The sequence below is a fragment of the Mustela nivalis genome (assembly GCF_964662115.1).
Source record: "Mustela nivalis genome assembly, chromosome: 16".
Classification (NCBI taxonomy): domain Eukaryota; kingdom Metazoa; phylum Chordata; class Mammalia; order Carnivora; family Mustelidae; genus Mustela; species Mustela nivalis.
In genome coordinates this window covers 60926908-60939040 of record NC_139035.1, presented here as the reverse complement: position 1 = coordinate 60939040, position 12133 = coordinate 60926908, and the positions used below count along the sequence as shown (strand labels likewise).

Sequence of the window (12133 nt, the reverse complement as noted above, 5' to 3'; positions counted from 1 at the left end):
ATGTACATTAGGTAGCCAGACATATTTATAATTTATCTATGCACATATATTTTTTAAATCATCTGTGTCTGTTGCAGCGTGTATCTTGTAAATGGTACATCCCATACCTTTATGGTTCCATGGACGCCATGTTACTTGGCACCAGTACTGCCCTCTGGGGGTTTCTCCCATTTCTTGGGCGGTGCTCATTTCCAATAAACCATCAACCACGCATGAGTGTGAGTTTATTACATGGTATTTGATTGGGAGAGAAAGAAAGGATGTATCTGGGCATCCAACTGAATGCTCTTGGGAGAGGGAGGAGGGCAAAAAAATTATGATATTCTATAAGCAATTATAATTTGGGGTCCTGGAGCTGACTACTCCTGGTTCTGATGCCATCTAAATATGAGTGTGTGTGGTAAATGAGGGCAAAATGGCTCTTATCTAAATAAGAAGTAGCTCTGATGGAAAGAAAGTTTGAGAAGGATATAGGTAGGAAATGCAGGCCGGGGAATTATGTGATCTGTGCCATACCCTGCTTCAGCCACATGTTGGGGAGATTGGCACCACATTACTGGAAGAAACTTCCAGAACAGGCTGCCGTGCCTGGTCAGACCTTATGCCTCTTTGGCTCAGGACCCCAGTAGTCTACTTCTGTGCAGATAAGCTAAACTGAGAAATGCATGCCCAATGAGACAAGACATGTTCCAGAGCTATGGAGAAGTCGTAGTCCTCTAGACGGCACTCGAGTCGCCCTCCTGCCCCCCAGAAAAAGCGTTCCCTTCTTCCCACAACAAGAGCAAGTGGGGAATCAGTTTATGTAGCTCAAGAGGTAGCTAGTGCTTGTGTGGGGATGGACAGCCCCAAAACAAGGAAAAACAGAGAAGTTTCCTACCTTGAGGATCCCCGCAAGTGAACCATTTGGTTTTTCAAAATGGCGCCCTCCTTAGACATATGAGGATCCTGTGAGCAGTTCAGCATAGAGCAGAGTGACGGAGTACAGGAAAAGCTTTCTCTTGAGCTCCAGGAGACAGCCCTCTAGGAGAGCACAGTTCCCTATTTTGGGAGATTAAGAAAGCATCAGAGCTGGGGCATCATTGCTGGGTGATCCCAAGAGGATGATAGCTGTCAAATGTGAGGACAAGAGTGCGATTCGAGCAGGACAGAGTTGGAAATAGAGTGGAACTGACCTGGGTCCCTAAGGTCTCTCCTTTTCTAGGCTAACGTCATGTTTTAACCAAACCTTGCACGTTGAGCTTTCTTTCCTAATGCGCTGAGCTGCACGATGACTTCAGAATAATAAGAAGCTTCTCCACACCCATGTGTTGAGGCCGAGGTTGGGCCAGGTTTCCCATAGTGCCACCTGGGTGCTGCCTCAAGGCTAACTGTGTGGGAGAAGGCTTCTTCTCTGGGAGGTGAAAGCAGATGGTTAACTGCTCCTCTTGAGGCCCTCTTTTATTGTTATCTTAAGTGTTATTATTAGCATTTCCTATTTCATGCATGCTTCGGAATTCCCAGCCCATTATTCTGTTTCACGTTCCTCCATAATAGCAGGTGCCAAGGGAAGACGTCACCATCCTCACATCTTGTAGTCCTTGAGGCTCTCTTGGGCTGCTTGCTACCCAGCCAGAAGCTTGACCTCCTTTCTAGAGATCAGAAATGTCAATGGACTCCCATCCCATGGCCAGCCCTAACGTGTGACATTGCCTTCACGCATTCCCCACCCTCCCTCACCAGGGCTGCTTCCCATGTGAGGGCAGATGGGTTGGCAACAGCATATCTGGAAACCAGCCAAATAGCTTGTGTGCGCCATCTTGGTGGCAGAAGTACCATCCATTGACTAGTCCGTATCCTTCAGCTTGTGCTCCCCTGGCAACCCCCAGAATTTTATGGGCATGAAAGAGAGGTCCTGGAGACCATTTCCAATTCAAATAAACTAAATTAAGAAGAATACATGCGAATAAATATTCCCTTTCTCATCCTTGAAGTTGTTAAGGGGACACAGTCCTATTGGCAACTCGCAGTAAGACGTGGCTTCACGTAACATGAACGATATGCACCCTTTATTGCTTGCTCTGTTCTTCATGCTACTAACCAGACTCTGTGGATGTTATTTTTATCTTAGTGTTTATTTGGGAGGGGTTGCTTTGCATGTCATTCTTCCTCTTGGCTGTTAGTTGCAGGGGTTGAGCCTTTTCCTTTCTGTGATTCAGGTGCCTCACTCTTTCCTTTCCAGGTTCTTCCAGTTCTTTTAACATGTCAAACTCTGGAGATTTGTTCATGGGCGTGCAGTCACTCAATGGGGACTCTTACCAAGGGGCCCAGGTTGGAGCCAACGTGCAGTCACAGGTAGGGACCCAGCCAATGTGCCACCAGCTGAATGCATTGGAGTCCAAGAGCCCTCGGTCGTCTTGGCACTTGCCAGTTCTATTCAGAGAGAGAGGAGAGAGTGAGAGACAGGGTGAGAGAGGGAGATAGAGTGAGGAAGAGAGAGAAAGGGGGAGAGAGAGCGAGGGAAAATGTAGAAATAAAATCTTGCCAATGACCAAACCAAACCAAACCAAAGACAACCATGGTCATGGGAAATCTTGTCCACACTTTGTGAATGCATTTGGCTCTGACTTGTCAGCCACAATGGGAAAGCAGGTGAGGAGCAAGCTCAGGGTGAAGTGACCGAGGCCTGCCGGGCACGTGGAAGCAGCGGATTCTTTCTTCGCTAATGGGAAAGGGAGGAGGAGTTCAGTCCACTGTCTCCCGTTGCAGGCCACCCCCCTTGCTTGTGGGTTTCCCACACTCCATAGTAGCCACATAAGGAGGTGACTGATGAGTAGGCAAATACCTTTGTATCTTCTGTTTTCATTTCAAGCTTTACAAACACCCGAGCAGGTTGACTAAACTCATCTTCTCAATCATCCTTGAGGTCACGGGACTTGGGTTTCTGGTCATGAGTCGGGGCCCATGTTGGGAAGCAAAAATCCGGTCATGTGGTGTAAACCCTTGGTGCCCATTAGCGAACAGCCTGTCTTCACTACATCCCAGGAAGCCACCCTACTGTCTCAGCACAGAGCCTGCGGGGGAGGGTCAAGCCGAATGCTCTGGGTCAGAATGGCCAGGGAAATTCTGAGCCCCGTTAGCCCGGTCTCCCACCCTGCCCACGGAACAGGAAGTACCTCACACCTGGAAGAGACCACCTGGCCAGTGATTCAGGAAACACAGCCTAGGGACAAGTGTGAAGAGCCGTGGTCAGACTGGTCGAGGGACCTTACAGCTGGCCGTCACCTGGGTCCTCGCAAGGACAGTGTCAGTCACATACCGCTCTCTCTGGGAGTCGGCGGCCCAGTCCTTCTGCAGATAGAGCCTAGACTTCTGTAGGTGACCAGCAGAGGAGAAGCGAATAGGGTGGTCCCTATGGGGGGGGTCCTTCACTCCGTCCCCCGTCCCCTACCATCTCCTGCAGCTCTGGGGGTTAGTCTCAGTGGTGGGAATCCCAGGTGCCTTGGATCTTGTCACCATCTTGCTGACCGAACTCAGAAAGGAGAACGGATTTGGCAGATAGAGAGGCCGGCCTCCTCCTACCGGACCCCTCCGGGGAAGGATACCTCGGCCAGGACTGTGTAAATCTGGCCCGCCCACTCGGCGGCCCGCGCGCGATGCTGCTCTGCCTCCCTTCCCCTGCATCTCCCTGACTAATCTCTCTGTTGTTGTTCGTCCGTTTAGGTGGATACCCTTCGCCATGTTATCAGCCAGACAGGAGGATACAGTGACGGACTCGCAGCCAGTCAGATGTACAGTCCGCAGGGCATCAGTGTAAGAAAACAAGGCCCCCCCACCCTTTGTTTTTATTCTATCATAACCAATTATTTCAAAGCCATAGGGCTCGGAATGCCACTTAGTAGGGCTTCTCTTAGCTTTACGGTCACCTAGTTTCTCGGGTCTGTATCGGCCACGCCGTCGGCAGCGTTCTCCCCACACAAAAAGTGGCGACCGGGCGGGCTTCATGCAGGCAGCTGGCATCGAGGGCTGTCACACCCGATCAGTGTTCTCACGGCACCTGCGGCCACTCGAGTTCAGCTGAGAGGAGCCGCTGAACAGGTGACACCTAGCACAACGGTGGTCGGAAATGTCACCACAAGCTGGGGCCTGGGGACCCTGGGCAGGAAAACCAGTAGCCCAAAAGCCACTGCATCCAGGTCTGTGGTCTGAAAAAGCACCTTTCTCCAGTCTGTCTAAGGACAAAAACAAGAAAGAAATTAACACAGAGGCTGGGGAAGGGGAAGGGACGGGGAGGGGCACAGACCGTCTTCTCCTCGTTCTTGGGCGCGCTGGCGGCTTCTGACTAGCATGAAAATTCATAGCGACAAGCTGTGTCGCACAGAGTGAAATCGATCAGACAGACACAAGGAGAACCGAATGTAGATTTGGGACAGCAATCCAACTTGATTTCTCAGATCAATCGTCCGCTATCTCAGCAGCGGTGACAGCAAGCGAGGACAAGAGGCTGCCTGGAAAAGGAGGCTGTCTTTTAGATCAGGGGTCATTTCCTGGGCGTTTAGAGGCTGCAGGAGGTTCCAGTAGAACCGTTGGCTCAGAACTATGGAAGAAAACTGTGGTTGACTGGTGGCGGATGTTTTTTTTGTTGTTTTTTCTGGTGTTACAATACAAAGGAATTGGGGGTGGGATGAAGGAACAGAAGGCCTGATGTGTCAAATGTCATCCTAGTCTATACTAACGGAGCTGTGGTATCTACACCAGTAGTGTAGGTGATGTCTCCTTCAGCCCTGCATTGGTCAACTCAGACACAACTAAGGTGAGACTGGAAGGAATCGACAGAACACCAGCAGGTTCATCACAAGGAATGGTTGGAAGAGTTGGGAATTCTTAGCCCATAAATGAGAAGACGTGGGTGGTGTACAGTAGTTTTAGTCATATTATTTGTGAGAAAGATTGGATTTGTCATGAGTGAGCTAAATGGGCCAAGGATAGGAGCCAGTAGAAGATTCAGAGAAACACATCTCACTTCGACCTTTGACGGGCCTTTCTTCTAGTGAGAGTTGTCCAGAAAAGGGATTGGCTGCCTCTGGAAGTCAAGAACTCCCCATCCATCAGGGCGTTCAAACATGGCAGCATAGCTAGCTATTCAGTCAGGATGTCGGAGAGGAGTGCCAGGTCAGAAGTGTCTTGGTGACTTTTTAAGGCCCCTGCCACTTAGGAGCGCTTTATTTTCTACCTCCTTTAGGCAGAATCCCCTCTGAATTTGTATGGTATTTATCAAGTCTCTCTCTGGCAGGAGACGGAGGAGGTCAAAGCTGACCCTGTTGAATGTAGTCTGGGCGATCCTGTCACTTTTCCAGACAGGATTTCCAGAGCAGAGGCATTCTTCTCTTCTTGTGCTTATGCTAATTATAATTACCATGTTAATGGCTGACTTGCTGGAAACCTGCTTAGCAAAATCTTACAAGATACTGTGGTGGAGAAGTATGTTCTCAAAAACAGACCCCAGACAAATGAGGTTGCTCTGTGCTTGTCTGTGTGTGTGTGTGTGTGTGTGTGTGTGTGTGTGTGTGTGATGGGGGGGGGTGGTTTCAAGCACATAAGCATTTATGTGTTTTCTGAGTCTTTCTGAGATACATCTTCTATCTCAAAAGACTTTTCCAGAAAAAGCTTTGCTCTGTATAAGTGGAAGACAAGAACATGAGGAAAATACCAGAGTGTGGGGATGAGACCAGGAGCCACAGAAAGTCTATGCGATGGGCGGGAAATGGGCTTACAGTTCTGCTTCCTTATTAGGTAATGGAGGAGAGGTTGGCACTCAGACTCTGGGGGGTCAACACTGACCCCTCTGACACTGTCGGGTGGGCTGGGAATCATTTCTGGAAGAGTGTAACCAAACATGTGCAGACAATTATGTTTGATTATGTAATCTTACCACAGAAACTGGGCTTAAAAATACCACTCGAAAGACTCTCATTGTGTGTTCATTTTTTTTTTCCCCCTGGAAACGGTGTTTATTTGATTCCTGGGTCTTTAATAAGCAGGGTAAACGATTCAAAGGCTGATGGTGATATGATAAGTTCCTTGGGTGTCCATTTTAAGTTTTTAAAAATTGTGCCACGTGCAGGAGACCAAGCTTGTTAGAGCAAGCTGTGGTTTTAGACAGTGATGTTCGACGTGGACGCACCTGGCTCTGGCTGCTAGGAGAAGAAAGAGAGAGGGAAGGAGGGAGACAAGAGGAGACAAGGGCAGGAATGAAAGGTTCGAGCCAAGAAATAAAAATAAACAATTCCTAAACCCAAGGCAGCAATGGAATTCCCAGCTGGACTCTGGATTGTGTTTCACTTGGTAGAGGACATTTTCTGGGCAGCCATTATCTGCTCGCCTGGCTGGGTTTTCATAGCACCCATATCTTATCCAACCAGGGTCTATTTTCAATCCCATAAAGTTCAGACCCCTTCCTTGCCTTTCACCGAGCCCACGTGGTAAACGCATGGACGGTTGGGAAGAGCTGGGAGACTCCGGTCCCGGTCACTCTCGTGTGTCTGTGGGTAGGCCTTGTTCCTCAAGGACTGTAATTCCCAGGCTTAATCCCTCAAGGGCTGCTTTAGGGAAAAAGAAAATAAGTAGGAAAGGGCTTGGCCAAGCAGAAATCGTTCCACATGAATGCAGTATGAAATGTTATAAGCGGTAACTTTCTAATTTGACCTTTTTTCTCTTCGTGTGTGAGCAGTTTTCACAGTAGACAGTTCCTAGTGAGGATTGGTTAGGACATGGTTGTCACTTTTTTCTCTTCTGATGGAAAGATGTGCTTTCGACAAGGATGTAGTGTTGTACAAGTCTTAAACACCCCCTTGCGTAGCGGCGACAAGCGTTCAATTCTACATCCGTAAGTCCGTTATGCTCTCGGATGACAATGGGCAGTACTTACCAGGTTAGAGTGGCTCTGAGTAATGGAGGGAGGTTATTTCACTCCCCTGTCAATCGGACAGACTTAGGTCACTCAGCTCTCACATTCATTCTTTTTCCTTTCTCACTGCCACTGTCCTAGTTCTGGAATAGTTCATTGGCTTGGCCATTGTGATCATTTTCTCATTACCGTTACTGACTTCAGTGTCTCCTTTCTTCTGCACACACCCTCTGAATCCGGCCATTTCTTGCCTAGAAATCACCAGCACCTGTCTGTTGCCTACCTAAGCAAGCTCAAATGCCGGGTCTGACACTCAAGAGTCTCTCATACCCTGGTCCCAACCTATCTGCCCTTCTACCTCACCCTCCTGACATCCAGGTAAAATCTGGGTGCTGGACAACATGGTCAGTTCACTTCTACCTGATTGCGCACATCCCCCTTACATTTGGGCCTGGCTGCCAGATATCTCTGTAAATGTCCTTCATTCCTGTGCCACCTTCCCCATGCCTCCCCATTCTCAAAAACATACTTTCGCTCCCACAGCCAGTTCCTCCTTGCTGCCTGGGTTATCCTCCTAAGCCCTTCTTCTCTGCTTCTCTTTGCTTTATCACACATACGCTTCTCTTACCTTACAGGTATGTGAACAGACAGAACTTAGTTGGTCTTCATGTCTTCCACTCCTGTATATTTCCTAACTGTTTCCTAAATGCCTGTATTAGTTGCTCAGAACATGTTGACTGGTGAATAAATCAGGTAGAAGACAAGTTGCCATTGAATTTAGAAAGTGTATTTATTTAGTAACCAATAGGCACATCTTATATAACAGTAAAGTATCTGGAAATGATCTTTAAGTGCTTTATTAAACCACGAATATATCATGTTTCTAATTCAGAAAGTTTTTTAAGTTTTCCTTTTTATAAGAGATTTTAAGTGAGCGCAAAGCCCAGCACGGGACTCGATCCCATGACTCCGAGATCATGACCTGAGCCAAAACTAAGAATCAGATGCTCAGCTGCCTGAGCTACAGACTCCCCAGTGAGCGCAAAGCCCAACACGGGACTCGATCCCATGACTCCGAGATCATGACCTGAGCCAAAACTAAGAATCAGATGCTGAGCTGCCTGAGCTACAGACTCCCCAGTGAACGCAAAGCCCAACACGGGACTCGATCCCATGACTCCGAGATCATGACCTGAGCCAAAACTAAGAATCAGATGCTCAACTATATGAGCCACAGACTCCCCAGTGAGCGCAAAGCCCAACATGGGACTCGATCCCATGACTCTGAGATCATGACCTGAGCCAAAACTCAGCATCAGATGCTGAGCTGCCTGAGCCACAGACTCCCCAGTGAGCGCAAAGCCCAACACGGGACTCGATCCCATGACTCCGAGATCATGACCTGAGCCAAAACTAAGAATCAGATGCTCAATTGAATGAGCCACCCAGGTGCCCTAGGTCTTCTTTTTTATAAAAAGTTTCTAAACTTTCTGACTGGTGCAGATTTTCTGAGAATCTGATTCAAATCAGCATTAGATACCTGAAGCTATATAGTGGTGATATTGCCAAGAGAATGATTCCTTTGAATTCTGTAGAACTTCTCCTGTCCTAAAAAGAATCCCTGTGTCAACACCTGTTTGTGGGATACTATCCATACAACTGTATAACATTGTCTCTACCAGATGTTCCACTGGAACCTCCATGGCCAAACTCACAGGAGGTAGAGGCAACTAGAAACCAGGAAACATAATGCCTTCCTATGCCTTTTCTTTTGATAAGTCCCGTCACCTCTGTATTTTTGCTTCATCTGTGAAATTTACCAGAGAAGCAGGCTGTAAGTTCCCTTTCAGCTGGATAGTTCTAGAGTGGAGATCGAGAGTTCTAGATCTAAATCTAGAGATCAACAAGGACCATCTTTGATTCTTTGCTGTCCGCTCCAGAGACACTAGACTCAAGTGTAGGCAGGCAGAGAGAGAGGGGAAGCAGGCTCCCCACTGAGCAGAGAGCCCAATGCGGGGCTCAAATCCCAGGACTACGAGACCACAACCCGAGCCAAAGGCAGAGGCCTAACCCACTGAGCCACCCAGGCACCCCCACTTTAAGTATGTATTAATAAGATGTTGCCACACGTGGAATTGTAGGACTGGGAAGTTAGAGTGATAATTAAAATTCATATGCAAATCTTTAAAAATGCATTTTAATTACATGAAGTTTTTATTTTTCTATTTTGTCAAGTGGAATTCAAAATTTGAAGGTATGAAAATATATCCAGATATGCTCTCCAGTTAGCTTTCTTCAGGTACCTCCCAACACTGCAGCTGGGACTTGCGAACAGCCCCAGGCTGGAGGGGTAGAGGGAGTGATGAGAATTGACAGGTCTGAACATGGTGAACCCATCTCTGGAGGGTTTCAAGGTGGCAGGAATGTTGTAGATGGACTACTGCCTTCCAGAAGCTTCCAGCCCGGCTTTTCTTTATGGCAGAGTTGAGAGGAAATGGAGGAAGCCCCTCTGGCTTCTTATTGGATGAGGCTTTTAAAACTTAATACCATATCAACTTATCATTTGAGAACTGAAAAACATTTTATCGGAGCCCACAATAGTTGAAGAAGAAGAAAAAAAAAACCCTCAATATTGTAATTTCATACGTAATCCGTTGTTTTTCCCCAGTGGCCAGGTGAAAGCCCTCCAATGAGGCCACGTTGTCTAATGGCATCTTCATACACTCATGCATTCATGTGTTCGAGTATGCATCCATCCACCCATCCAGTCATCCATTCAACAAATAAGCCGTCCGTAGTGTTTTTGACCTTGGGGAAGGAGGTGACGTCCTATTATATCTAGTTCAGGTTGGGGAAAGCCTGTACGTGAGATGAATGTAAAATCCTGATGCCCATCAGCATATGTTTTAGTTTTCAATCTCATTCAGTGCTTGCGATCAGGTTTCCTGCTTTTGGAAGGTTCACACAAGGGAATCAATCAACTCTGAAGTTTAGGAGGGAATCTGGAAGGGAGGTTACTCCGAAGAGAGAATCCAAGACCAACCAGCAGTAATTTGAGAAATCTACCCCCTCCCCAAAAATCCATACCGTGGGCTTACAAGAATACATATCCTTTTGGGGAAAACTCCTTAGTAGAAATAGTCACAAAGAGTTTGGTTGAACTCAAACCAAGTGATGCGGTCACCACAGATCTGATCACATTCACAGTGTGTGAGTGGCTATACATGTACGCATCTGTATTCCGTTTCTGCTACTTTTTGCCCATGTGACGGTGGACAAATCGCTTCCCCTTGACAGGACTCTGTTTCCTGCACTCTGAAAAGGACAACTCGTCCGGGATCCTCTTCTGCTTAGGAAAAATGGGTTTTCCCATCTCCAGGAAACTACAACAGGAAGGGAAATAGTTCAGAGCTATAAATGAAAGAGAAATCTGTCTTCTTGGAAAGAGTCCCATCTGTGAGAGCCAGTTGTGCATCATGCTGTTTTCACTGAATTGGTATTTTAGAACACCCTACCCAGGCGGGCCCAGATTTGACCCTGCAGCCATGCCGCCCTTGGGCGAGGTTCTGGTCAGATTTTCGAGACTCAAGTCGGTCCCACCCTCTTCTCTATAAAGAAAGATTTCACAACCTCAAAAGGGCAGTTGCTCCTGGAAGTGGCACGGCTCCTCTAGACCTCAGTAAATATTAAGCTAATTAAATCGGATGAATTTAATTGTGGGAAATGTTGGCATCGATTTCTGCTGATGACTTCTTACCTTCTGGGAAGGGGGTTCCATGTTCTTAGCTTGTTTCCAGATAACATGTTAGACCTCTGTCTTAGAAAATCCAATTGTTATTTTAAAATTTGGTACTTAAAAAAATATATATGTATGTATATTTTGTATGTATATGTATCAACTTACCTCTGACTCTGTTTGAGTTTGGGGAAATTCTTTTCCATATCTCCAAATACGAAGTATTCCAATTCTTGAATTTGATGGAGAAATAAGACAGGAAGCGGGACCAGTTTGAGTCTGGAACAGCTGAGCAGCAATGTAAATAAATGAGTAAATGCTTTATTAAACAAATACTTCTTGAGGACCTTCTAGTATCCATCATGGGCCGCATAGATGTTTTGGCGCCCAGTAGAGTCACAGAATGCTGGGAGTTACTTATTCCATCCTTGCTTCTCTGAAACAGAAGCTCTATACTTCCACCTAATATAGCAAAATAATAATATTTTAATGAATTTTGGGAATGGCCATTGTGAGACGAATTTACATCTATCTTTATATTCCTATCATCTAAAAATGTGAGTGGCTTAGAAACGTGGATTGACATTTGCCATTCTTCTAGAGATTTTACAGAAACATGCTGTCCAAAAGAACTTTTTACACTGATGGAAATGTTCTGTTTTACTGTTGGCTGTAAGTTAACCGTTAGCCCCACTTGCCTGTTGAGCACTTGACATGTGACTGGTGTGACTGAAAAACCAAATTTGTAACTGTATCTAATTTGAGTTCACTGACATTTGAAGAGCCACATGTGGTGAGTGGCCGCCGTGTTGCACAGTGCAATTCTAGATGCCCCGCCAGCAACATAGGGGCCACCAAACGTGGGACGATCGTGTTGATGTTGAGATCACACTGTAAAAACAGAGAAAACTTCCTAACACTGACCACAGAGAAACATGTTTTCTGCCTAAATCAGAGTTGCCTAAAGCAACTAGAACTCGTCATTAAAAATTAACCGCGTACAAGAAGTGAACAAGATTAGCATAATCACGTGCTTTAAACTATGAAGGAATATGGAGGAAGGTTTAAAATATAAATTTATAAATGCCACATTTATTGTGGCTCTATTTGCAGTAATTGTAGACTCTTGTCAGCCATTCATTCATCTAACCTAATAATCTTTAAGCCTAAGCCAGACATGTCGTTGAACTTATCTTGAACCCTTTAAGTCTAAAAATCATTTAGACCTTACAGGAGGTCCCATCTCTGTTTCAGATTTCCCAGGTGCCCAGAGCCTTTGCTGGCAGCCACTGAATAGCTGTTCCCTCCGCCACTGACTCGCTAGCTTATTCAAAGCGTGGCCGCAGGCCAGCCACATCGGCATCACCTGGGAGCTCATGACCAAGGCACAATCTCGGGCCTCGCCCAGACTGTTAAATCAGATTCTGTCCTTTACCCAGATCCCCTGGTGATGTCGAAGCACATTCTGTTTGAGAAACTCTGCTCTAGAGGGAAGCACATTTGAATGGTGCTTA

The 12133-nt window shown here is 46.6% G+C and overlaps 1 protein-coding gene across 3 annotated transcripts in view; it reads left to right on the top strand.

The window, feature by feature from the left end:
- The window catches only part of PBX1 (PBX homeobox 1), a 278907-nt gene that overhangs the window by 246034 nt on the left and 20740 nt on the right, over positions 1 to 12133 (top strand). For 2 of the 3 annotated variants that reach the window (XM_082702568.1, XM_082702567.1), the window contains 2 exons: positions 2219 to 2331; positions 3700 to 3789. In XM_082702568.1, coding sequence (XP_082558694.1) covers positions 2219 to 2331; positions 3700 to 3789 — 203 coding nt within the window. The remainder of the gene's footprint in view (positions 1 to 2218; positions 2332 to 3699; positions 3790 to 12133) is intronic. The other variant, XM_082702569.1, reaches the window with a different exon arrangement.